Raw genomic sequence first — 25,161 nt, 5'->3', positions numbered from 1 at the left:
GGGCAAGAATGTTGAGAAAGAAAGGATGTTTGAAGCTCAATGGCCTAAACAAGGAGTACTGGGACTATTTCTGGCTCATTCTCTAGATCCTTCCTACCTATTCCTGTGTTCATATGCTGATGTTTTTCTTGTTCATGACTCTTTCCTTCTAGGTAGTCCTTGATGGTGGTAGGTTTCCAGTCTTTCTCTATCATTGTTTATTAACATGTTATATTTAAAAGTTTTTTTTGTTCATTGCGTATGGCTCTGTGTATTGGGGTGTGTGTGTGTGTGTGTGTGTGTGTGTGTGTGTGTGTGTGTGTCCACTGCAGCTAGAGCTACAGGTGATGGGTGGCCTGGTGTGGGTGCTGGAATCTGAACTCAGTCCTCTGAAAGAGCAGTACATGCTCTTAATGGTGTGGCTTTCTCTCTAGCTCCTAATATGCTGACATTGATGCCTTTTTCTCCTTTCTTCTCTCCTTCCACATAGCCGGAAAAGCCAGCCAGGACAGTACTAGACAGCACTAAAAATACACACTTTTAAACTAACATACAAATAAATAAAATGTTAAAGATATCTGCGTAATAAAATCAACAGGGCACCTAATGAGTCTGGGTGTACCCTGAATCTTCTAAGCTTCTTGCTTGAGTGGCCCTTGATATTTTTTATATTATTACTACTTCTGAAGTATAAGGGGTTGAACCTAAAGTCCCACACATGAGAGCTAAGAGCTCTACCATGGAGCTATCTTGTTTCTCTATTTTTATTTTGAGACCATGTCTTGCTACATTCCCTATTCAGTCCTTGAATGTGCAATCATCTTTACCTCAGCCTTCCGAGTAATTGAAATACAGGCCTCTATCAATGAGTGGTTCAGATCTAAATGGTTTTCATTAACTAAAACCACTTCATCCTGTCAAGGAACTATGTATAACAGATATGAGCAATGCCTGAAGATTAAATTAAACATTTCTAAACTTGGTTTATAAAATCGAGATCTCTGTGGGTGGGGTGAGACACAGATCATTCACTTGCATTGTGTTTGACTGTCCTGTTTCAATTGCTGATTATTAAGTACACTGTGATTTCCACAGTTAAGTAGCTTTCTCCTGCTAGGAGTATCATCTGCCTTGCTTTCCAGCATATACTTTGCACAGGACTGAGTTGGAAGCATCAGAGGTAGATCTGATTACTTCTTTAATTTAGACTGAGAACGATGAGTGTTCCTTGTGCACATATGACTTCGATTATTGTCAGCCTTTCCATTCTGAATAACACGGCGTTGCTCTGATGCCATGTTCACCCTTCCCTTGTTCTTGCTTTATTCCTATGCCATGCAAAGGGCTTGTGGCAGGACAATGTTCCATGGCTAGGTTTACAGGGATGAGACTGGGGAATAGTTATGTGTTTACCTTGTCTAGTTTTCCTGTGGAGTCCCAAGCAGAACTTGTGACTCATGACTTGTGAATGTGAAATTGTTCCACATTCAAAACGTATGTGACAGCAGGTCCCAGCAATCTCGAGTGAATAGAAGATTACTTGCAGGGCCCCCAGAGTTTCCCCAAACACAAAATGAGCATATTGTATAAAACTGATACATCACACATCTAAAAATACAACATTTTAGTTTAAGTCTTATGAAATGACTAAAACATTTACCCAAGGACAGAAACAAGATAAAAGAGAATAAAAGGAATTAATGATAATTTATATTTTCCCTGAATCTGGAACTGAGCAGCTCTGATGTCAGATGGAAATGTAAGTGTAGAAAGCACCTTAGCTTGGGTTACATGCTGGAGCCACTGTCGTCTTAGCTTCTTTCCCTTGTTACAGTGCTGAGACACCCTGACAGAAGTAACTGAAAGGAGAAAAGGTTATTGTAACTCTAACTCACAGCTCCAGTTCCAGTGCATTGTGGAACTGTAGTCCAGGCAGCAGGAGGGTAAAACAGCTAGATGCACCACAACCCTAGTCAAGAGCAGAGAGGACCACACTGACACGGTTCAGCTACCTTTCTCTACTCTTAGGTGACTTAGGGACCAAAGCAGAGGAATGGTATCAGCTGGTTTCAGCCTAGGCTTTCCTACATCAATTAACACAATCAAGATGATTCTGCACAGACCAACCTGAAAAAGACAATTTTCCATTGAGACTCTTCTCTGGTGATGGTAGGTTGTATGGACAAATAAAACTGACTGTCCATGATCAGGCTCTTCATTATAAGCACATTTTGTAAACTCAAACATTGTCTCAAACACTAAAATTTTGCCTTTCATGCTTGATGATGCTCTGAAGTTTATAAAGGAAATCATTCTGGCAATTTGAAGAGTTCTATTGTCCATGCATTCCCCCATGAAACTTGTTTAAGTTGGGTGTCTCATTGCTGTGCCAAACACCTGAAAAAACAATGTAAGGTAGAGAGGGTTTGTTCAGGCTCCTGACTGGATGACCCTCTGCTGACTAGGAAGGCGTGGTATCAGGACAATGAAGCCGCTGATGGCATTGTGTCTACTCAGGAAGCAGAGAGAGAAGAATGCTGGTGCTCAGCTCACTTTCTCCTTTTTACTCAGTCTAGGACCCAAGTCCACAGAGAATGACACCCATAGTAAGTGACAATATAGGAATTTAGAAGCTTTTGCAGGAAATTGGAGGTATCACCAATTGCTGTTCTTCCAGGGGACCTGAATTCCCTTCCCAACATCCACTTCAGAGGATTCACAAATGCTCTTAACTTCAGCTTCAGTGGATCCAAAACATCACCCCCCCTCTGGCACACACATGCTCATTCGCATGCACGCATGCATGTGTGCACGCGCGCACACACACACACACACACACACACACACACACACTCATACATATGAATGAAAAATAAATCTTCAGAAACTTTTGTAATTTTGATGTTTAGCATATTTTTGAGGGACATCTACCTCTTCTCTTTGTTTCCATTTTCAGTCTCAGAGGTTATAGGGTGGCCCTAGATGTGTTGGGAATTCAACCTGAGAATGTTGAGTCACTAGAGTTGCCCAAGGAGATTAGGACCTGACTTGCTCTCTAAATATAGTTTGGTTTATGCTGCAATTCCTAAAAATTGTAGTTTGTAGCTGGGGAGGAAGAAATGCCTCAACCAAATGTTAATTGTGTTGAAATGTTTGATCCTCAGCTAGGGGAGACTTCATCCAGACTCTGAAGTGTGGGGCCCCTTTCCCAGCCACATCCACAAGAACTGCCCTGACCTTCTATCCTATCTTAAAAAGACATCCTATCTTGTTAACAGTTTTGAATCATGCTGATCCTGAATGCTCTCGGCTTTGAAGAAGTGGCCTTGACAATGTCCTGGACAGTGTAAGGTTATCAACTTTAAGTACTCAGTGGGAGGGTGCAGCTCAGTGGTTATCAGCTTCCACTGAAGAGAACACATCCTGCCTTCATCCAAGTCTTTCTCTTGAGGCCCAGCACTCTCGTCCCCAGTGCTGTTCTGGCATCACTGATGAACTTGCAGGCTCCTTTGACCACCACCGCAAGCCCATTATCTGAGGATTTCCCCAGCAACAATCCACAGTGGGACTCTCTGCTGTGAGCCAGACCCTGGGAAATTTAGGAGACTGACTTCTGACTCATTCTCTTTTTAGTCACGTAATTGCTTAATGTCTGCATCTGCTGTAATTACAACACATTTCAATTATAGTGAAGACCCAACCGTGGGGGTAAAATGGGATTATGATAATTGGTAGACTGGAGAAGCACAGAAATGGGTTTCAAAAGCTTTTTGAAAAAGCTATCTGACCAAAACAAGATCAATGCAGTTGGCTGCTAATTAAAGGGAACAGACAAAGGAAGGCAACCTAGCTGATTTTAATGTATGAGCATCATTAAACAGCTTACATTAATCAGCTTGCCTTTTGTTTTGTTTTTGGGTCTCTAAGGAAAGTATATAGAAATTGAAACTGACCTTCAGCTACATGTAGAAAGAATATGAATTCTTAAAAGGGGAGACATAAAGTACACATACATATAGAATAATCAGTTTGGAGAAATGCTCAGTGGTTAAGAACACTTGCCGATCTTGTAGGAGACCTGAGTTTGGCTCCCAGCACCCACCCATGTTGGACAGCTCATAACTACCTGTTACTACAGCACCAGCGGATCCAACACCCTCTTCTAGCCATCTCAGGCATCCACACTTACATGTGCATGCTCACAGCCACACATGCACAAAGATTATTTAAAAAATGAAATAAATCGTGTACAACATCAGTCATCTGAACTTTTGGAAACTGAGAGGCCTCTCAACAGTGGCCATGCCCATCTGGACTCTTAGGAGAACTGAACAAGCTGAAGGGCGGGGCGGTGTAACAGTAAGAAGGTATTTCCTTATGTTTCTCTAGAAATACAGTGAGTGTTCTTATTTGTGATTTACTCTTTAACAAATAGCTTTCTTTAGATGGGTTCAGATTAAGGGTTTTAGAGGAGTGGGCTACTATTAATAGCACATCTGTATGAATTGTCATCCTTTAGGGCAGACACCCAGGCATACACTTAACCACTGTGCTGATTTCTTTAGACAGAGGAACATTTTATGTTAATGTTTACAAGTGACTTTTAAAATTTTCCCAGATCAATAGAGGACTATAACGAATGGAGGTCATTAGGAGTGTATTACCAGAAGGGCTTCATTCCAGAGGAGCATAGGCGTTACCTATTCAATTTTACTTCTAGAATCAGAGAAGGAAGCAAAGTGGACACAAATGCTGCTCCACTCTAGGTGAAAATGAGGACTCACTAGGCCTTGGGGACTTATATAAAGGGAGCCTCCACTGGACAGTCTATGGTTGCCATGGGAACTGAACCCTGGCAATCACCCCAGATTTTACCTGGCACGTCCACTGAAATGCTGGCTGTCATGCAGTTTCCATGCCCTCCTGTTCAGGCAATATGCCACCTCCCTGTATTTTTGGTCTAGTTGGTTCCATTTCCAGGCTGAGATCATTTCCTACATGGATGTGTTTCTCTTTACTATTATCTGATAACAAATTTAAAAAAGTATGTACAATGCTGGAAAGACTGCACAGTGTGTAAAGCTCTAGCCACACAAGGATAAGGATCCCATGGAAATGCTAGGTGGGTATGACAGACCGCATGTGGTACCAGCATGCAAGAAGCAGAGGCAGGGTATCCTTGAAAAAAGATGCCTAGCTAGACTATCCAAATCAGCCAGCTCTGGGCTCAACTGAGAGACCCTGACTCAGAAAAGGAAGTTGTAAATGATGAGAGAAACACCAGAGGACAACCCCTAGCCTTCACATGCATGCACATGTACATACTCCTGCACTCAAGCACACACACCACACAAGCACATACATCCACCTACACATGCAAAAAGCCATACACACAAATACACACACCACATACATATACACAAACAAAATGCAGTTGCACTGTGTAAAGATGCTTCAGCCAATGACTTTCACATATACAAGGCTGGCCTGTCAGTATTCTATCACTTGTGACCCTGTAGTCACCTTGATTTATGGAAGTACATTCTATGATGCTTATTCCATGGTCCAAGGATATACTCCCTTCAGAGTTCCTGTTGTGAGGCAAAACATGACTTCCAAACCAACTGTAAAATACTATGAGTGGTGCAGACATTTTTAAGGGTTAAGCTAGTCTTTTTAGGGCTGGGAAAATAGCACAGTGCTTGCCTAGCATGCTGAGGTCCTAGGTTCAATTATCAATAGCACAATAATATATCAAAACCCTGCTTCTATTCTCACACTTAACCACCATTAATACATAAAAATTCTGTTTCCATCAGGTCTTATTCTTTCTTTCTAAATAACAACAGTGATCACAATAGCACAACCACACATTTACTTTGCATGTTATATGTGTAACACATATACGTGAGTATGTGGGTGCCTGTGTCTTTCTCTATTATTCTCTGATTAAACCAGCAGCTTGATGTTTAGGCTAAGCTGTCAGGCTAAGCTGATATAAATCAGCTTGTCTCTGCCCACCCCACCCCAGCCCCATGCCCCACCCTAGTGTTGGAGTTACAGGCAAGCTCAGGCTTGCTTGGTTTTTACACGGTTCTAGTGAACTCAGGCCTTTGCAGTGATCTTGCCTGCTGAGCCATCTCCATTTAGGGTGTTTCACTGACTAGCATGATGTGCACTGAGCTATCTCCTCTGTCCCACACAGTGTTTCACTCACAGGCATGTGATCTATGGGGAGACTTCCCCATCCTCACAGTCAGACACAACTCTCCATTTTAGTTGCTTCAGCATTCCACTGTGTGGGTGTACTGCCATTTCTCCATTCAAAAATGGAAGATTATACCCCCATGTTAGCTTTTAGTTATGTTTTTGCATTTTAAATCTGTTATCCGTGTTAATAATTGTGTAGATGGTTTTGTACATATACATAAATATTTCTGGACCATTATTTCAAGATGAGGACTTGCAGGTCAAGGCAGGCACACCATCTCTGCTGATGGCAAATCACCCAGATGTTAAAAGAAGCAGAGGTGGAGGAAGTGGGAAAAGACTTCAGGGATTCTGGGTAAACCAAGGAATTTCTCCTGAAATTTCACAATTTAGGTGAGAGGTGTACCCCAAATGGCTGTTGTATTGGTGGGTTAATCTTCTGTGAGTGGCCTTAGGAGATAAAGTTTAGCTGGAGGATAGTATATCACTAGAGGTGTGTCCTTGCAATTGGCTCTTGTCTCCACCTGCCCCTCTCTTTACTTCTTGGTCACCCTGATAAGAGCTTCTCTGCTCACCCTCTCACCATGATGGACAGAAACAGAAACAAACATACATTTTCCTCCTTTAACTGCTTATCTGGAGTATTTTGTCACAGTGACGAAAAGCTAACACTTGGGGCCTGAGTAATGGTTGTATAGAAACAGTCTGAAGGGCAGAGTTACTCCTGGTGGTTAAGATGAGAACAAGATTCAGGACCAGAAACAGAAGACAGCATGGATGTTACTGTGGAAGGTCTGGAGGCATAAAGGTCTGGGGACTTTTATGTGCAGAACACATGATTAGTAAGGCTCCTTTCTGATTTTAAAAGGGATATTAAGACCAGTGCTGTAGTACATGATTTTAGTCCCAGGGAGGCAGAGGCAGATGGGTTTCTGTGAGCTCAAATCTAACTCTGTCTACATAGCAAGTTCCAGGTCAGTCAGAGCTCCATAGTGAGACCCGGCTCAATTTGATGTGGTATGTATTGTTCTGTGTCCCAGAATTACATGGATCTATGCAGTAGGTCATAGTAGCAGAGAAAGAGAGAAAAGAAAATGGTGGATTAATATGAAATCTAAAAGGAGACTCTTTAGTAGTTATTCAAAAAAGAATAGGCCGGGCGGTGGTGGCGCACGCCTTTAATCCCAGCACTCGGGAGGCAGAGCCAGGCGGATCTCTGTGAGTTCGAGGCCAGCCTGGGCTACCAAGTGAGTTCCAGGACAGGCGCAAAGCTACACAGAGAAACCCTGTCTCGAAAAACCAAAAAAAAAAAAAAAAAAAAAAAAAAAGAATAAATGAATAAATCTTTTTGGTAAGTATCTAAGCCCTAAAACAAGAGAATAGTCATTACAAAATACAGATCAAGAAGATGTGAACACCAGCTAATGCAAGAGGGAAACGAGAGAGAGAGAGAGAGAGAGAGAGAGAGAGAGAGAGAGAGAGAGAGAGAGAGAGAGAGAGAGAGAGAGAGAGAGAGAGAGAGAGAGAGAGAGAGAGAGAGAGAGAGAGAGAGGTGGTGGGAGAACTCAGTCTAGGGAAAAACAGAGAATTATTTCCTTTAGCCACAGTTGGCTGAGGGATTGGCTTATATCCCTAGTGACCAGAATTTGACAGAAGTGTTTACAAGATGACTTGATATCTGAAAATAAAGTGGAAACAGTCTTCTTTATAGAAAAAAGGGGAAATGATGAGGGCTGGCTCAGTTGGTAATGCACTTGCCTTGTAAGTACAGAGTTCTGAATTCAATACCCAGAATCCATGTGCAAAGCAACAAGTTAGGTGCCTTGTACTTGTAATCCCATTTCTGGCGAGACAGCTAGACTGATCACTGAGGCTCATTGCCTGGTCAGCCCGGCTGTTTGGTAAGCTCCAGGCAAGGGAGAGCCTAAAAAATTAAATAACTGTAAACTAACAACAAATAAACCAAAATAAACTTGATGATGGTGTCTGTGATTCTTTTCAATCCTCTACACACGTGCACACATGTGCACACACCTCCCCCACACTCACACACTTGCACAAACACCCACCAACATTCAAAGCTTGATTGAATTTCTTAAAAGCAAGGAATTCAAAACCCCATTTTTAAAACATTCAAATTGTTTACACACACAGATAAATATATTCCTAAGTTTAGTAGGTTCCCTTAATCAGGTCTAAAGGAACTTTAAAAAGTTTAATGTCTAACTCACTTTAAATACATACCTCTGGATATTTCAAAAACACATTTAAACTATGTTCTATTTACTTTCTCAATACATCAACTTATTGCATTAATGTTACAATGTTTATGTAAATAAAGCTTAAATCCAGAAAATGATTATTTAACTTCAGTGAATATCATTCTGTCTTGGGAAGATTATACTTTGAGATCTATGTCAGTGTTCTCAGACATGTTAAATTGAAAATTACAAAAACCAAAATAAGGGCATATTATCATAAAGTATAAATGAAAAATAATTATATAAATGTTTTAAAAGTGTGATTACTATCTTGATATAAGAGAAAAGTCATATTTCTTATTTTAGAAATGTGGCATGTCTAGGAAGAAAATATGTCATATTCCTTGTTACACATGAAGTACAAAATATGAAAATTGAAAATATTAGTGTTGATTATTAGGTTATTAATTTGGTGGCAGTTTAAGACCCTAATTAAGGCTCCTCCTGACATTACAGCTGATGTTGAGTCATAATTCTATTATATTGCAAATATGTTTAATTAAAATTTATCCTTTTTTTAAAATTCAATAATTCTAATTGATTTCCAGAGTGATGCAGATTAATATCACAAGAAGCTCCTGGTCTAGAGAGACTTACTTAGGACTTTATTTCTTTCAGTACCATACTTTTCTTTACCCCCCAAAATTGATAGTTTGGTTACTTGAATTCTGATACTATGTTTAGAAATTTCCTGGACAGAACAGTTGCATGCAGGAGGAACATGTTTAACATGTTGAGTGATGAAATCCTGGGCACCTACTACTTGTATAGGGTCCTCAGTCAAGGCCTCACACTGTCCACAGTGGGTCACTTAAAAGACATCCAGAGAGCACAGAGGCATGCTGAATAGATCTTGATCTGTTTAGAGGATGTTGGCAGCTAGTAGCCCACCTTTTAGTAGAACTCCAGAAGTTTTCTTTGTTGCTGAATATAAAGAACTCTCATGTGTCTCTTAACCTACCCATAACAACAGTGTGTATAGTTTCAACACTGATAACTTCAGGTTTAATAGCTTCTTGACATGACCTGCATCCACTTGTGCAGCTCTTCAGAAAGTAGACAGTCTAATTGGTATTGTTTTTAAATATTAGTGTTAAGGACGGGGAATAAACTACAGTAACTCAGATAAAACACGTAGAAGAAATCTGCCACCTGAACAGTGGAAAGTTGAGGACCATGGAAGTGGCTGCTTTTTGGTCACTGCAGTTTAAGGATTTCACAAATTAGTAATGAAGAACAAGGGAAAATAAAACTGTAATCTGCCTTTCCTGTTTAGGGAATTTATAGAATTAATTGTGTGCATTATCATTTTTATATAGTATGTAAGTGCATATATTTTATTATATATACATATAAAATTTTATTAGTTCCCATTAAGTCATTTTTATATTGTTAAAGACCCCTTTGTACCAATATTTCTTTTGAGAGTGTGTGTTCATATACATGTGCGCATATATGTATGTGTACGTCTGTGTGTGTGTGTATGTGTGTGTGTGTGTGTGCATGTGTATTCTTCATCTGTGTGAGGAGGCCAGAGAGCAAACATTGAGTGTCATTCCATTTTTTTTTTTTTGAGACAGTGTCTGTAATTGGGACCTGGGGCTGGAAGAATAAGCAAGGGATGACTGTCCTGCAGTCCTCAGTGATATGCCTGCATCCGCCTTCCCATTACTGAGGTTGCCAGTGTGTGTCAACAGGCCCACAATATTTTACTGTTTAGGTAGGTTTGGAGGATTACTGAATTCATGTCCTGAGGTTTACATGACAGTTTCCTGTTGTAGAATATTAGTTTAAGGTGGTTACATTTGTTTGTGCTGTTGATCATTTGTTTAATGATACAAAGACATGTTGCATTCTTTTATATTGCATTTGTTTAACTCTGTAAAGGTGTGTTACTTTGCCTAAAATACGTGATTGGTCTAATAAAGAGCTGGATGTCCAATAGCCAGGCAGGAGAATGAATAGGCAGGGCTGCCAGGCAGAGAAAATAAATGGGAGGAGAAATCTAGGCTCCAGAGAAGAGAGGAAAGAGGAGAGAGAAAAGGAGAAGAGGACACCAGGAGCCAGTCACCCAGCCACCCAGCCAGCCACTGAGGAAGAGGGAAAGAAAAATATATAGGATAAAGGAAGGTAAAAAGCCCAGAGGCAAAATGTGCTTTAAGAGAAACCAGATAATTTAAGTCAGAAAAGGTGGCTGCAAACAGGCCAAGCTAAGACCAGGCATCATTCCTAAGTAAGAATAAGTCTCCATGTATTTATTTTGGACCTAGGTGGTAAGCTTCCAAAGAGTTAAAAACAAACAAACAAACAAAAACCAACCCCAAAACATTATAGTTTTCCAACTATAATGAACTATTACCCCAGCTCCCAAAACACCTTTAAGAAATCTAATCTGATAGCTTCATTTACTATCAGTAAACTCTTGGCGATCTCTGTGAAGATTTTCCTCCTTTCTCCTTGTCAGAGTGATGCCGTAATATGTACTCCAGGAGCTCAATTTGAAGATGAGCCTCTGACAGAGGTAAAAGGAGAAAGTCAGTGTGAATGGCAGTTTCAGGCATGGCAGCTTAGAGGCCTGACTACTGAGCTCTTGTTTTGCTTTTATCTAGTTTTTATATTTTTCACCTATAGAGTGGAATACAATACTACAAAGACCAAATCTCAGTTGGGATTGTGAACACATGTCAAGATTCCATTTAGAGTTTAATGGCAGGACAAACCTCTGAGAAAGCCAATATCCAGTGGTCTTTGTGGAAATACTTGCAGAAGACCAGACAAAAAATATAATGTTTACTTAAAAACAATTAGGATATTTAGGTTATCTATCATTGAATATTTGGTTAAAGATTATGAGACTTAAGGTAAGATAAGTGGGTAAGTTGAATTTCACAGCACACTTTACACTGTTAAAATATAAATGTATGTTTATAAAGTGAAATTGGAACTTAATAAATATTTTAATGTAGGCTCATTGCACAAGAATTAAGAAAAAGAGAAGCTCTCAGAAGAAAGTAAAGTGCAACCACGAACTTGGGTGTGATCTTTTCACAGAAGAATGGTAGAAAAATGAGATACACCCAAGTGGGGTTAGTCCTCAAGCAAAAATCATGGAATAATGTAATTTGTTGTTGTTTTTGAGACAGGATTTCTTTGTGTAACCTTCCTGGCTGTTCTGGTCCTATCTTGCTCTGTAGACCAGACTGGCCTTGAACTCATGGGGGTCTGCCTGCCTCTGCCTCCCCAGTGCTGAGATTAAATGCATCCACCACCACACCCAGCCAAAAAAAGGTATATTTTTAAAGCAAAAATTATACACAGTTATTATCAGTGTTAGTAGATATTTCGTCCAAAGTTTTATTTTCCTCATGCACACATATTGGGAAATTATTTATAAGTCCTTAGGTAATAAGGTTGTTGGAGCCCATCAGCACAATTCAATTGCCAGGGAAGTCAAAATCAGGCATTCTTTATCTGCATCCCTAAACACCACAAAGGAGGAGCCAGTTTGTGAACCCATCTTAACTTCTCTACTTAGATAAATTAATTCCATGGCCCCTTCCTTGTGTGTAGATGTGTGTGGTGTATGAGCACATGTATGGGAGAGTCTATATCCCCATGCATATACGTGTATGATCCAGAGAAAGATATTGGCTATCTTGCCCAATCAGTCTCCACATTATTTCTTTGAAGCAGGGTTCAGTCTCTCACTAAACCCAGTTGGGCTGACAGCCAGCCAGCTTTAGTGATCTCCCTGACTCTACTCCTCATAGGGCTAAGTTACAGGTGAGTACATGGTTATTCTTGGGTGCCAACGATTCAAACTCAGGTCTTCATGCTTGCATAGCAAGTCACTAAACCATCTCCCCAGGCCCCATGGTGTTCCCCTTTCCCTCTGATTTCTGTTTACCATAAATTAAAGAATCTTCAGTACCGGAGGCTCCTGCCACCCTGCTATCCTGCATAATGCAGTCACTCAACACAGACTGAATCTTTTGAAACCATGAGCGACAAGAGTTTTTCCTCCTTTAAGTACGTCTGATACCTCGGTCATAGCTCTTTGAATATAGCTTACACTCCTTCCTTACAGTACCATCTCTTCACTGTTCAGTCTCTCATTCACATTCTACTGTGTGACTCAGGAGCAGTCAGGTAGGTGAAGTAGAAGCTGGCTACACTGTGTCTTACTAGCAAAGCCTAGCTCAAAAAAAAAAGGCAGTTAAGCTGGCTCTTACTCACCTGAGTATGTGTTCATTCACCCCATCAGCATCATCTATAATAGACCGGGATGTAGTTTTGTTGGAAGAGTATGGCCTAGCATGTATGAAGCCCTATTGTGTAAATGGAGGCAGGGTTTTTCTGTCCTAACCACTGGGTCCCAAATAAATACACAGAAGCTTATATTAATTACAGAATGCTTGGCCAATAGCTCAGGCTTATTACTAACTAGCTCTTACATTTAAATCAACCCATTTCTATTAATTTATGTGTTGCCACAAGGTCCATGGCTTTACTGGTCCTCTGGCATCTTGCTTCTTGGGCAGCTTGCTCATGTGTCCCTTGACTACACCTTCTTTATCCGAGTCTTCAATTTGATTGGCCTGCCTAACTTTATCCTGCCTTTCTGTAGGCCAAACAACTTCATTATTAACCAATGAAAGTAACATATATTCACAACACATGGAAGGATCATCCCACAGCACTATTGTTCACTTTCTAGTCCCACATAAACTGGGCCTGGTGGCAGGAGGAATGGAAGCTTGATGTCATTCTCAGATGCATAACAATTTCAAGGCCAGCCCAGACTGGGATAAATGAGACCCTGTCCAAAAACACTCAGTGAACTGGAAGAACAATAGGAAAAAGAGTCAATGAAATAGTCATTTGTTAAATGCTTACTCTCCTTGCTATTGGGGGAATGTTTGTGAATGTATTCATTTATTTTTACCTTATCATAATGATGATCATAATGAAATAGCCAACATACACTACTGACATAGGAAAGGAGGTTTATTTAGCAGTCTGGGAGGCTATGAGTCCAGTTGGTGCAATGTGAGCTTTTCCTTGGTTCCATCTCCTCATGGGGTAGATAGAAATGCATGAGCACACGAGAAAACTAGCAAGTGAGTACATGATGAAGCAGGAACAGGCTGGACTCTCTCTCTCTCTCTCTCTCTCTCTCTCTCTCTCTCTCTCTCTCTCTCTCTCTCACACACACACACACACACACACACACACACACACACACACACACACACATTCACAATTAAAGGTAAAAATAAACCATTAAGTAAATAGCAAATTATTAAGCCCACAAAAAAGTTTTAAATGACAAAACTGGGACAGTGAAAGAGGGTTGGAGGTACTCAGTGGCAACATGTTAGAATTTGAAATAGCGTGATGGTAGAGTCCTCATGGAGAAGGTGACATATGGGCAGGCATGAGAAGATCAGGAGCGGGTCCAAGTATCTAGAAGAGTTTCCTGTGCATAGCAATAGTGTCAAGTCTGACAATGGAGCATCCCTAATATGCTTTAGGGAAACCAGGATGACTACAGGGTCAGAGAAGACATAAAAAAGAGAGAACAGACAGAGGTGAGTTTAAAGAGGTAAGTGGGTGCAGTGTAGGTCAGTAGGAACCGGTTGACTTTTTCAGCTTATTTTAGCAGAAGAAAACAGATTCACTGAAGATGATTGGAATGCATTGTTCTTCAAGTCAGTGAAGCATCTTCTCTGCTTTTGAGTGGTGAGTGAGCAGAGAAGTCAAGGGTGTAAGCTATCTGATAACCACAGCTGTTCCTGTGAGAGATCCTGGTGATTCATACCCGCATAGCATCAGGGAAGCCAGGGAAAGTGGTCAGATCCAGGCAGACTCCAGAGACACAGGCAGCAGGATTTGTTCACATCACCAACAAGGATTTGAGGTAAGGATGCTGCAACTCTCAAAAAGTGTTGTAATTAGCTTTCTCTTGCTGTGGAAAAACACAGAAAGCAACCTGGGGAGGAAAGGATTTGTTTTGCTTGTTTGTTTGTTTGTTTACAGGTTGCAGTTTATCACTGAAGGAAGCCAAGGCAGAAGAAACTCACGCAGGGTAGGAACTGGGAGGCAGGAATGGTAGCAGAAGCAGAGACCATAGTGGAACGTCACTTATTGACTTGCTTCCCATGGATTTCTATACCTGTTTTTTCTTTTTGTTATCCAGGACCACTTTCCTAGATGTAAAACAGCCCAAAATGTGCTGATCCCTTCCACATCAGTCTTTTACCAAGAAAATGCCCTACTGACTAACTTACAAGACCATCAGGTTGAGGCATTTTCTCAATTGATGTTCCCTCTTCCCAAATGACCCTAGCTTGTGCTAAGTTGATAGGAAACTAATGAGTATTACAGGTGACAGGGAAAATTCTGGAGGGATCCCAGAAGCAGAGGCCAGGAACAGATATGTAAGTCAGGGGTAGATGCACAAAGGTTGAAGGGTCTTCTCTGGTGTGTCCATTAGGAAGCTGAACTATAAGTCTACAGTTCAAAGGGAAACACAACAATCAAGACATAAGCTTGAACTTTGCTGGTGTGTAGTTTCACCCATGAGTTTTGATCTATTACATGGCAATATGATTATTAAAAGAAAGCATAAAATTATATCTCTTCTGTGAACCTTGCCAAATTATGAATAAACTGGCAAGCTGCATTTTCCTGAACTATCTTAAATCCTTTTGTATTCATAATACTTTCACCCAGACTAACCTTCTGTCTGGCCCTGTCAAAGAGAAGCTGCATATGGAGAGCTCCCCTGATCTTTCCCTGATCATTGGGAACACAGGGGGCCTATGTTGCTGGTAGGCCAGTGAGTACCAGGAGGCTGCTTGTCTCTACCTCCCTAGACATAACCTTATAGACACATGTGGCTGTGTCTTGCTTTTGGGACTAAATGTCAGGTCCTCATGCCTGCACAGCTAGAGACAGAGCCATCTTCCCGGCCCCAGAAAAAAAAAAAAAAAAACAAAACTGAGTTGGAAGTATGTTTTTCTTTTTTGAGTTACTGTATCTTACTTTTTATCGTTTTGATTTTTCTTCCCCTTCCATATGTAAGGTTTTCTTTGAATTCTCCACATCATCTCCTTAACCTCTTATGCACTCTGATCTTACAAAGAGACAAGACGTTTCACAGTGTATCTGCCATGCCCTTCAAGTCAGACACCCACTGTTAGCTTGTCTGGGCTCTTGGAAAGTCAAGAAAGTTAATATATTTATGATGAAAAACTGCACTGAGAAGTCACATCTGTCCAGAACTTTTACAACGTGTGTGTGTGTGTGTGTGTGTGTGTGTGTGTGTGTGTGTGTGTGTGTGTGTGTGTGTGTGTTGGGGGAAGGGGCAGTTTTGCCTGATATGTCTGGGTTCCCTTTTTGCAGGTGAGTGTGCATGTGGAGGTCAGAGGTTGGCATAGGATATCTTTCTTCATTGACTTCTACCTTGTATCCAGAGGCAGAGTTTTCCATTCAACACCACCATGGGTGGACTTTATTTTCTAGCTAGTCAGCTTGCCCTGTGGATTCCCCGTTTGTGCCTCCTGGGTGCAAAGATCACAGGTGGGCTGTCTTGTCTGGACTATCACATGGGTGCCAGGGATTCGAACTCTGATCTTCATACTTCTTTCGCCAGTACTTTACTCACTGAGCTGCCTCCCCAGCTCCCCGTCATGGCAATATTTTACTAATAGCCTCATGCCTGAGACTACCAGTATCCACACATGCTCTTTATTCCTTTTTTAGCTCTAGGACATTCTCTTTCTGTGTTTGACTCTAAAACAATCAATTTGTGCCAAGAAGAGGGAAGAAAGGAAGCAAAACAACAGGTAAAAGGAACTGCTGAAAGAATTGTAAATCATGCTTCTGAAACAGCCTTCTTAAATAAGCAAATTGGGCTTAGAAATCTGATATCAAGTGTCTGTGTTGAGATGACCTTTTCTAATCTTTGTGCTCTGGTCCCCAATGAACCTTGCTGTAAGGCAGTTCTGCATGTTCTCATTCATTTTGCTCCTTATTCTAGGAATATTAGATTTTTCCATTTCCCAAATATGTTTTTTCCCTTCCAGAAATACATCATTGACTCTTTCAGCGACCACAGAAAAATGACTTTGTAGCCTTTAATGTGAGGTCTGTGGGAAGCTTATTAAAGATGTGCTGAAAGAGGCCAGTATTTTTGACAGCTTGCCCCTAGCCCTCTTCCTCCACATCCAACTTGGACTTGAGAATATAGCACTGAAAACATAATGTGTATACTGTAGGAAAAATGTGGCTTGGGGTCTTTTTATAATGATAGAAATCTATGGTTTGTGTGTATGTGTACCTACTTGTATGTTTTTTGTGTTGATGTTGTACAGATGCACTTGTGCATGTGGAGGCCAGCGGACACCCTTGGGTGTTCTTCCTCAGGCACCACTCACTTTGCTTTTGAAACAGGATCTCTCACTGGTCTGGAACTCACCAAACAGGCTAGACTAGACAGCCAGTGGGTACAAGGGATTTGACTGCCTGCGCCTCCGCGGCACTGGCATTACAAGCATCCACCATCACATATGTGGATTCTGGGTTATTGAGCTCAGGTCTGCATGTTTGTATGGCAAAAACTACTGATTAAGCTATTTATTTATTCCACAACCTTGGAGAGTTTCCTGGAGAAAGTTAAGATCCTGTTAGTTCAAAGTAACAGAATCTCAACTCCAGCCAACCTGAGTGAAATGAATATTTTCCTGGAGAACTCTTGATGTATCTCACAGAATGCAACACACTTTACAGCAGTCCTCAGAAGGTCTGGGAGTGAAAGCGGATCCTGGGGACAAGAGAAACCAAAGAGCAAATGTCATCAGGGCTCCCTCCACCTCTTGTTGTGCTGTGCGCTGCAGGTCACCAGATCTTTATCCATGTATCTTTTTCATTCTTTATATGCATGAAGTTATGATCATAATAGATGTTGGGATCTTGTGTTCCATAGTACAAACCACCAAAATCAGGCTATTTGCAATTTTCTTGGCATCATAACTAAAAGAGCCGGGTGGTGGTGGTGCAAGCTTTTAATCCCCGCACTCAGGAGTCAGAGCCAGGCAGATCTCTGTGTGTTGGAGGCCAGCCTGATCTACAGAGCAAGCTCCAGGACAGGCAACAAAACTACACAGGGAAAGCATGTCTCGAAAACCAAACCAAAACAAAAGAACAAAACAAAACACAAAAACATGAAGGAAATCATAGAAAAGACATTGCTTATTTTTCTGTTGTTAAAGCAATAACTGCATTGTTGAGACAGCAGAAAATTCATGTAGTAAAGGTGCTTGCTGTCAAGGCTGACATGTTGAGTTCAGTTCTAGAGACCCACATGGTGGAAGGAGAGAACTGACTCCTTCAAGTTGTCCTCTGACCCCTACACATCCTCCATGGCATGTGCCCCTTGCCACCACATGTACACCCGCTAAATAAGTAAATAAATAAACAAATGTAAAAAGAATATTTAAAACTAATGTCTTTGTTGGCTGCCTGGAACAGGCATGTGATAACTGGGGCCTCTTTGAATCTGCATGGGGGTAGGTAAGATAGAATGAACAGGCATGAACTAAACACCCTCATGGGAGCCTTAGGAAGGTGAGCTCAGGGTAAGAGATGTTCAGAAGCTGGGCTGGAGAGTTGCCTCAGCAGTTAAAAGTATTTGCTGTTGCAGAGGACCGTGGTTCAGTTCCCAACACCCACATGGTGGCACACAACCATCTGGAACTTCACTTACATGGTATCCAATACACTTTTCAGGCTTCCTTCAGCATCAGGAACACATGCATGTGGTACACATTCAAACATGTAGGAAAGCACTCCTACCCATAACATGGGAAAAATAAAAATAAACAAAAAGGAGATGCTCAGAAGCAAGGTAATGGCAGGATACAAAAGATGAGAGAAGTGCCTGCCAAGGGTGTTCAAAACAGTGCTGTTCCCACACTTTTTAGGAGGGGTAAGTGGGGGTACATGGGAGGTTGGGAGGTGATGTGTCTTACTCAGATTTTGTTATAAGGGCACTATATTGGTTTGGCTTAACTAGTAAACGTCTTCAGGATGACTTTGGCACTTTCTGAAAAGGCAGAATTTCCTTGCGTGTTAATTAGGGGAGGCATTAATCTTTAACTGTTTCTGTAGATTGAGATAGCTTCCTGGCCATCTTCAAAGAGAAGCACAGACAGTCATCTCTAGGACTGTTGCTTTTTTTCCCTTTCCTTTTAAAGGCCACCATACTCTCACATGTAAAGGAATAAGCCTTCCGCACTGTGTGCCACAATAAACACAGCATTCTACAGAGTGCTCCCACTTCTGTTTAACTCTGCAATAGCACTGAAGCCCTAACTAAAGGTAGAATTCAGCTCTGAGACCCCCACTACCCAGAAACTCAGGCAGATCCGTATGGTTATCGTATCATTTAATTCTGACAGTTACAAGACTTTAGCAGATCTGTTTCCCACTGTGGCTCCCAAAGTTTTTGCTTGCCTCTCTGTTCCAGCTGTCTTGGTTTATCTTGTTTATTACCCATTTTCTCCCATTAGGTGTTTGCCAAACTACTGTGAACATGGAGGACGCTGTGCCCAATCCTGGACTACCTTCGACTGCAACTGTAGTGAAACTGGTTACACGGGCGCCACCTGCCATGACTGTGAGTACACGCCGTACACCCACAGTGTGAGGACACAACTCAAGGACACAGTGTGGGGACCCCGGGCGTTCACACAGTGCGGACACTCTTGATTCCTCTAGCATGAACTTTCCAATAGGATGTTATATCCAAATACTAAAGCAGGCCAGGAAAATGCAAGAACATAAGACATATCTTTGTGGAGTTTATGTGATTAGGACAAACAGTGAACTTGGATATACGCTAAAGTAGAAGAGAGAATGGTGATGTAAGTACATAAGGAGCTGTGGAACAAATGGCATTGTCTTGATGGCTTAAGTTGAACTGTTGCAACAAGTTACTAATATATATCACTGGTGCAAATAACAAGTGGCAAGATGTAGGTCTTGGTTATTATCTCGTTGCTATGATAAAAACACTCTGACCAAAGCAACTTGAGGGAGAAAGGGCTCATTTGGATTTATAGCTCCAGAAGGATACAGTCCATCACGAAGGAGGAAGACATGGCAGCACCTGGGGAAAGCATGGTAGAAAGAACAGAAATCCTGAAAGGTCGCTTTGTATCCACACTCAAGAAGCAGAGCGTGAACAGGAAATGGGGTAAAGCTATACAGCTTCAAGTACCACCCCTAGAGACCCATTTCCTCCAGTGAGGTCCTACCTCCTAAAGGTTCTGCAATCTTCCCAAACAGCCCCGCAAGTCAGGGAACAACTGTTCAAATGTGACCCTAAGGGAGACACTTCACATTCGAACTACAACATGGGTAGACCACAAGTCCCTCAGACATCAGCCTGCTTTCTTCCTCATTGTCCTCATTATGGGTGGTATGGTAGAAGTCACCTCATCTGAATGTTGCCATGGCTAAGGGAAGGAATCCCACAGTGAGGAAACAAAACTGTGTTGTGATTCAAAGGCTTCCATTGAAAAAGTGGTTTAGGGTTACTTCTCACATTCCATTGGTCACATACTACCCTAGCATCACCCCCAATAGGAGGCAAAATGCATTCAGACCACAGGAGGTGACACTATAGAACCAGAGTATTGGTGATAAGTCTTGATGACTACCTGTCAATCCTGGATATTTGGAAAACTTCATTCTGAAGGCCTGTGCTGATCTTGTCCCAGTTACGGAAAGAAAACAGAAAGAAAAGGATTATTAGAGTAACGAAGCAAGTTGGATCTGCAGGTGTAATGGTGTCCTGTGGAGAATCTCTGCAGAATCCCAGGCGCTGGCGGAGAACCCTGGTGATAAAGAGTGATGAAGCAGGAGAAGGGGGCTGGGCTCAGATATGTGAAAAGGGGCTATATCCATTTTCCTGCAGTTGGTGTAATTTCATCCTTTTTCAGGACAGAAAAGAATTTTACCATGTGTATCAACTACATTTTCATTATCAGTTCCTCTGTTGGCAGACAGCTAGGATGGTTCTATGATTTTTGCTACTGCGAAAAGTGCTACAAACAATACTGATGTGCACATGTTTCTGGAAAACTGACCTATGGTTCTTTGGGTTAATACCTATGAGTGGTGTAGCTGAGTTACATGGTTTGTCTAGCATTCAGTTTTCAAGACATTTTGTCTCACTTGCAGGTCCTAGATTGTATTAGATACATCAAGTCATACATACAGGTGACATGCAAGTATCAGTGAAGCATTCTGGGAAAAATGGAGTCAAATGACGGGTGGGGTGATGAGAGCCATTAGGCCTGGAACCAAAGATGCATAGCATGGTCCACAAGCTGTGGTTTCTTTTTTGTGGTATTGTGTGGGTGTATATGTATGTATGTGCATATGTGTGCATATGTGCTCGCTTATACTGGTGTATGTGGAGGCCAGAGTCTGTCAATTTCTTCTCCCCTTAGTTTTTTTTTTTTTTTCTGAGATGGTGCTCTCATACAACCTGGAGCTCACTGTTTTGGCTGCAATGGCTGGTTAGCAAGTCCCGAGGATCTACTTGTCTGCCACCTAGCTCTGGGATTGCAGTCACACAGCACTTTTACTTAGCTTTGATATGAGTTCTCAGGACCAGATCAGGGTCTCATGTTTGTGCACAGCAAACACTTCTAACTGACCTTTCTTCCCAACCCCAGGAGATTATTATTTGCATAATTACTCCTCAGAAATGGTGTTGGGTCAAAGGGCATGTGCAAAAGATTTGACTTCATACTTCCAACTTTTCAAAAGTCTTAGCATAATGTATACTTCACAGTTCTTTTCTGTGACTTTATTTTCCCCTCTGTGCCAGAATTACTTAACAGATCAAACTATTTACCATGTCTTTCTGCCAAGCATTTGGATATTGAAATGGAGATTATCATTTGTACTCTTGGGGAGTCTCAGACAATTTTTTTTTCCGATAACGGGTGTGACAGTAGAATGCGTGTCCCATAAAGTTGTCCTTTATCACTCAGCGCATGCTCCTTCAAGCACTTCTGGTTTCAGTAGTCATGTGTTTAATGATTGCTACACACTGAGCTGGCTTGCTAAGTGAGAGGGCAGTTGCATGGCAGCCTCTGTCTGCCTCCTATTGAGTGGCCATCCTTGATCTCTTTAACTTCTGTCTGGTGACATTCGCAGGGGCACATTCAGGGTCTCTCTGCCATGTCTCAGGCTCATCTAATCTTTTCACAGTGTAGATTGCTGACATCCTAATAAAGCCTTTCAGGTCAATTTTCAGCTCTACAAAAGGATGTCAGCTTTCTTCTCTCAAGTCTGATGGAATGCTGCTGGCTTTGGGCAGTCAATAGGCAGATATTGACTGGGAGCATATCCAGCTGTCTGGCTCTCAGACTTAAAATGGTCATCACAGAGCAGGGAGGCTTTGCTAGTTTCTCTGTAGGTAAACAGTCCTCTTAGTCACATTTGGATGATTGTACATGGTGAGGAAATTTTGACAATAAAAAGATCTATTTCAAAGTATTTCACATCTTTATCTCAGGTTTAACTCATATATTGACTTTATTATATGAGTTCTTATCAAGATTGGCATTCTTTACTCTCAATGCCAATAGCAGATGGTTCACAACTTTAAGAGGATGAGAAAAAAAAAACGAATGAAGGAACAAAATGAGCAGAAGGGGGAACAGAGAGAGAAAGAAGGGGAATGAGAGGAAGAGATAAGAAGGAAAGAAGAAGAGGAGCAAGAAAGGAGAGAAGGAAGGAGGAGGGAACAAGATGAAGTGGAGAAAGGCAAGAACAAAGAAGCAGAAGAGAAGGAAGAAGTGTGTGTGTGTGTGTGTGTGTGTGTGTGTGTGTGTGTGTGTATGCACACACGTGCGTGGGAACATGCAGACAGCTTAACACTGTGATGTCCAGAGTCTACCGCAATCATATTTTGAAACAGAGTCTCTCACCGAACCTCAGGTTCACTGATTCCTCCTAGACTAGGAAGCCAGTGAGCTCCAGGGGTCTTCCTCCCCAGCCCTGGTGTTAGCTGCCCACATCCCACATCTATTTTTTATAGAGTGCTGGAGATTGAATTCAGGTCCTCAAGCCTGTAGAGCAAGCTCTTTTGTAATGGAACAACCCATCTCCCTCCAGCACTGATCTATTCCACAACATATAGTAGATATCTAATCCTTGACAGATGCTGAAAAACATGAGTGAGCTTGTGATACTGCACACACCATGATGCTCTTTTACTAGGCTGGGAATGCTGTTTCTGGGAAAGGGAAGCCATTTCAGAATAATAGAGGCTTCAAAAGAGATTTGAAGGATGAAAAGGAGCTGATTAACAAGAGGGAGTCAACAGGATGACTTTACATACTAGTAAAGGCTCTTGGTTGGTCAAGCATGATGACCTGAATTTGACCCCCCAAGACCCACATGGGGAAAGGAGATAACTGATTTCTGTAAGTTATTTTCTGACCTCTGACTCTCTTAATTACACACACACACACACACACACACACACACACACACACACACACACACACACGATAAATAAATAAATAGATGTAATAAAATTATTTTCAAAGAACAAACTTCTGGCAGAAGAACTGCTGCAAGCCACAGGAAAATGTAATGGAATTCAGCTCCTACCACAAAAGCTACTACTTGGAAAAGTCAAGGACTTCTCCAAAGGTCAAGCCATGGCTTAAGAAGTCTTGGTGATATTTGATATTTTAGCTTTTGTATGTATATATATATATATATATATATATATATATATATATATATATATATATACATTAGCTAGTTTCTACAGTGATTTTCTTGTAATACTATGTGTGCTTCCAAGAACTCCTAACAGTGTATTTATCTAAAATACCTATCAAGCATCCAAGGACAAACGGAACAACACCTGTCTCCTAGTCAAGAGGATAGCTTTATTTCTTGCGCAATTTAGGGTGAGACCCTCCTTTTTTACAGCCTTACTAAGAGACTCCTAATTTCTTACCTAACCACTTCTAGGAGTGTAGATTGAGCACCTAAAGCACTCATTTGGGTTGTGAAAGAAAGCCTGAGGTCACTGCCTGAGGAAAATTCTTACCTGCCTTTATGACCCCATAAGAATTCATGCCTGGTGACCTTGCTCTGCCAGAGGATCACTATGGGTTGGGTTTATAACTGAACATCTCAGAGACAGGGAACTGAGGTGTAAGGAGAACGAAGAGAGGATATTGAGGACTTTGGCTGGAGAGGATTTTTGACTATAGAACTGGAGGTCAGGATGGAAGATGAGGAAGAGCCAGATTGGAAAGTACTAGATGGGTAAGAAGGAGATGAGAAGAACCTAGATGAGACAGAACGAAGATGAGGGAATTAAGATAGAACTTAAAGGGGACAGCAGATGAAGGCAGAGACAAATCAGGCAAGAAAGGAACTAGGCTTGAGTACAGAGCTGTAGCTGTGTAGACAGGATTTTATCCCAGAGGAATAAAGTAGATGGACAAAGAGCATGGTGTCCTTAGATTCATTTTCAGGTGAAAATAGTTCTTGCCTTTCGTAGTTTGTCTTCTGAGCCCCTAGGAAGTATATTCTTAAGGGCAGTCTTTTAATAATATACAAGAAAGAACAATCATGCAAAGGTTGAATAGCTTGGAATTTGGTCTTCATACAACAAGGCTCTCAGGCATCTAGCCTAGCAGGAATCCAATAGGAAGTGGTCAATAAGTAACTGCTGGAAGTGTGAGCAGAGTGAGCAGGGGCTAAACTGATTAGGAACACCCTGCTGGGCAGGGCAACTCCAGTGCAATCATAGGTTGTTTTCACTTTAATGCTGGGAACAGACTTGCTGGTATTTTTGATATTGCTGCTTGTTTTACAATCAATCTCTTTGGAAAATATAGTCAAACTTGTCCTTTTTTTTTGCACAAGCAGCAAATGGTGGGAGTCAGAGCATGCTAGGAAGAAAAGATCCCATGGGAAAGGTGCATCTAGCACTGGACCTCACTCATCTTCACACAAATTTCAGGTAACACGTGGGAGGGTTGCTTTCCATTTCCTCAACTTAGGAGGGTTCTTAGATGAAGAAGATAGTGACTGAATCTTCAATTTTGGCTTGATGTGGGAGCCTTATATCAAATTCAGGTCTCCCAGCTCACAAGATACATAACATAGATCAAGCTGTGTGAATTTAACATGCTTTATCTTCCATATCTGTGATATATGACTAGTAATAGGAGCTTCTGGCAGAATGAATGGAATGCCTAACAAGTGCAAAGCCATGTTAACTGCTTGAGTGAATAGGACATATGTAGAAAAGGGATGAAGTTCAGGATATGCCATTACTGGTTCATTCTGGCACAGTCTTTGCCAAGAGAAGTAACCACTGTAGCTGAAAAACTTTAGGGAGATCCAAAGGGAAATTTGTAATTAAAAAGTTTATGGCTGCTGACACCCCTCAAGTTGGTTAAATCAATAGAGTGTTGGAGGTCAAAGGATAGATTCTGAGAGTTAAATACTTTTTTATATATGTTCATTTTTGGGGAGTGGATGTATGTACATGCATTTGGAGGGAAGAAGTCAACTTCCTGTGTCACCCTCAGATGTGGTCCACCTAGTTTTGTAAGGCTGGTCTCCTCCTGGACTGGAACTAAAGTATGCTGAA

The 25,161-nt window shown here is 41.4% G+C and overlaps 1 protein-coding gene across 2 annotated transcripts in view; it reads left to right on the top strand.

The window, feature by feature from the left end:
• Positions 1 to 25,161, top strand: part of Cntnap5 (contactin associated protein family member 5) — a 915,960-nt gene that overhangs the window by 539,458 nt on the left and 351,341 nt on the right. For both annotated transcript variants that reach the window (XR_008217835.1, XM_052736717.1), the window contains exon 11: positions 19,025 to 19,131. Coding sequence is in view for 1 of the 2 variants with exons in the window: in XM_052736717.1 (XP_052592677.1) it covers positions 19,025 to 19,131 (107 nt within the window). In the remaining variant the exon portion in view is untranslated. The remainder of the gene's footprint in view (positions 1 to 19,024; positions 19,132 to 25,161) is intronic.

The sequence above is a fragment of the Peromyscus californicus genome, unplaced genomic scaffold (assembly GCF_007827085.1).
Source record: "Peromyscus californicus insignis strain IS unplaced genomic scaffold, ASM782708v3 Scaffold_14__1_contigs__length_90479793_seg_2, whole genome shotgun sequence".
Classification (NCBI taxonomy): Eukaryota; Metazoa; Chordata; class Mammalia; order Rodentia; family Cricetidae; genus Peromyscus; species Peromyscus californicus.
This window is presented reverse-complemented; position numbering and strand designations above follow the sequence as displayed.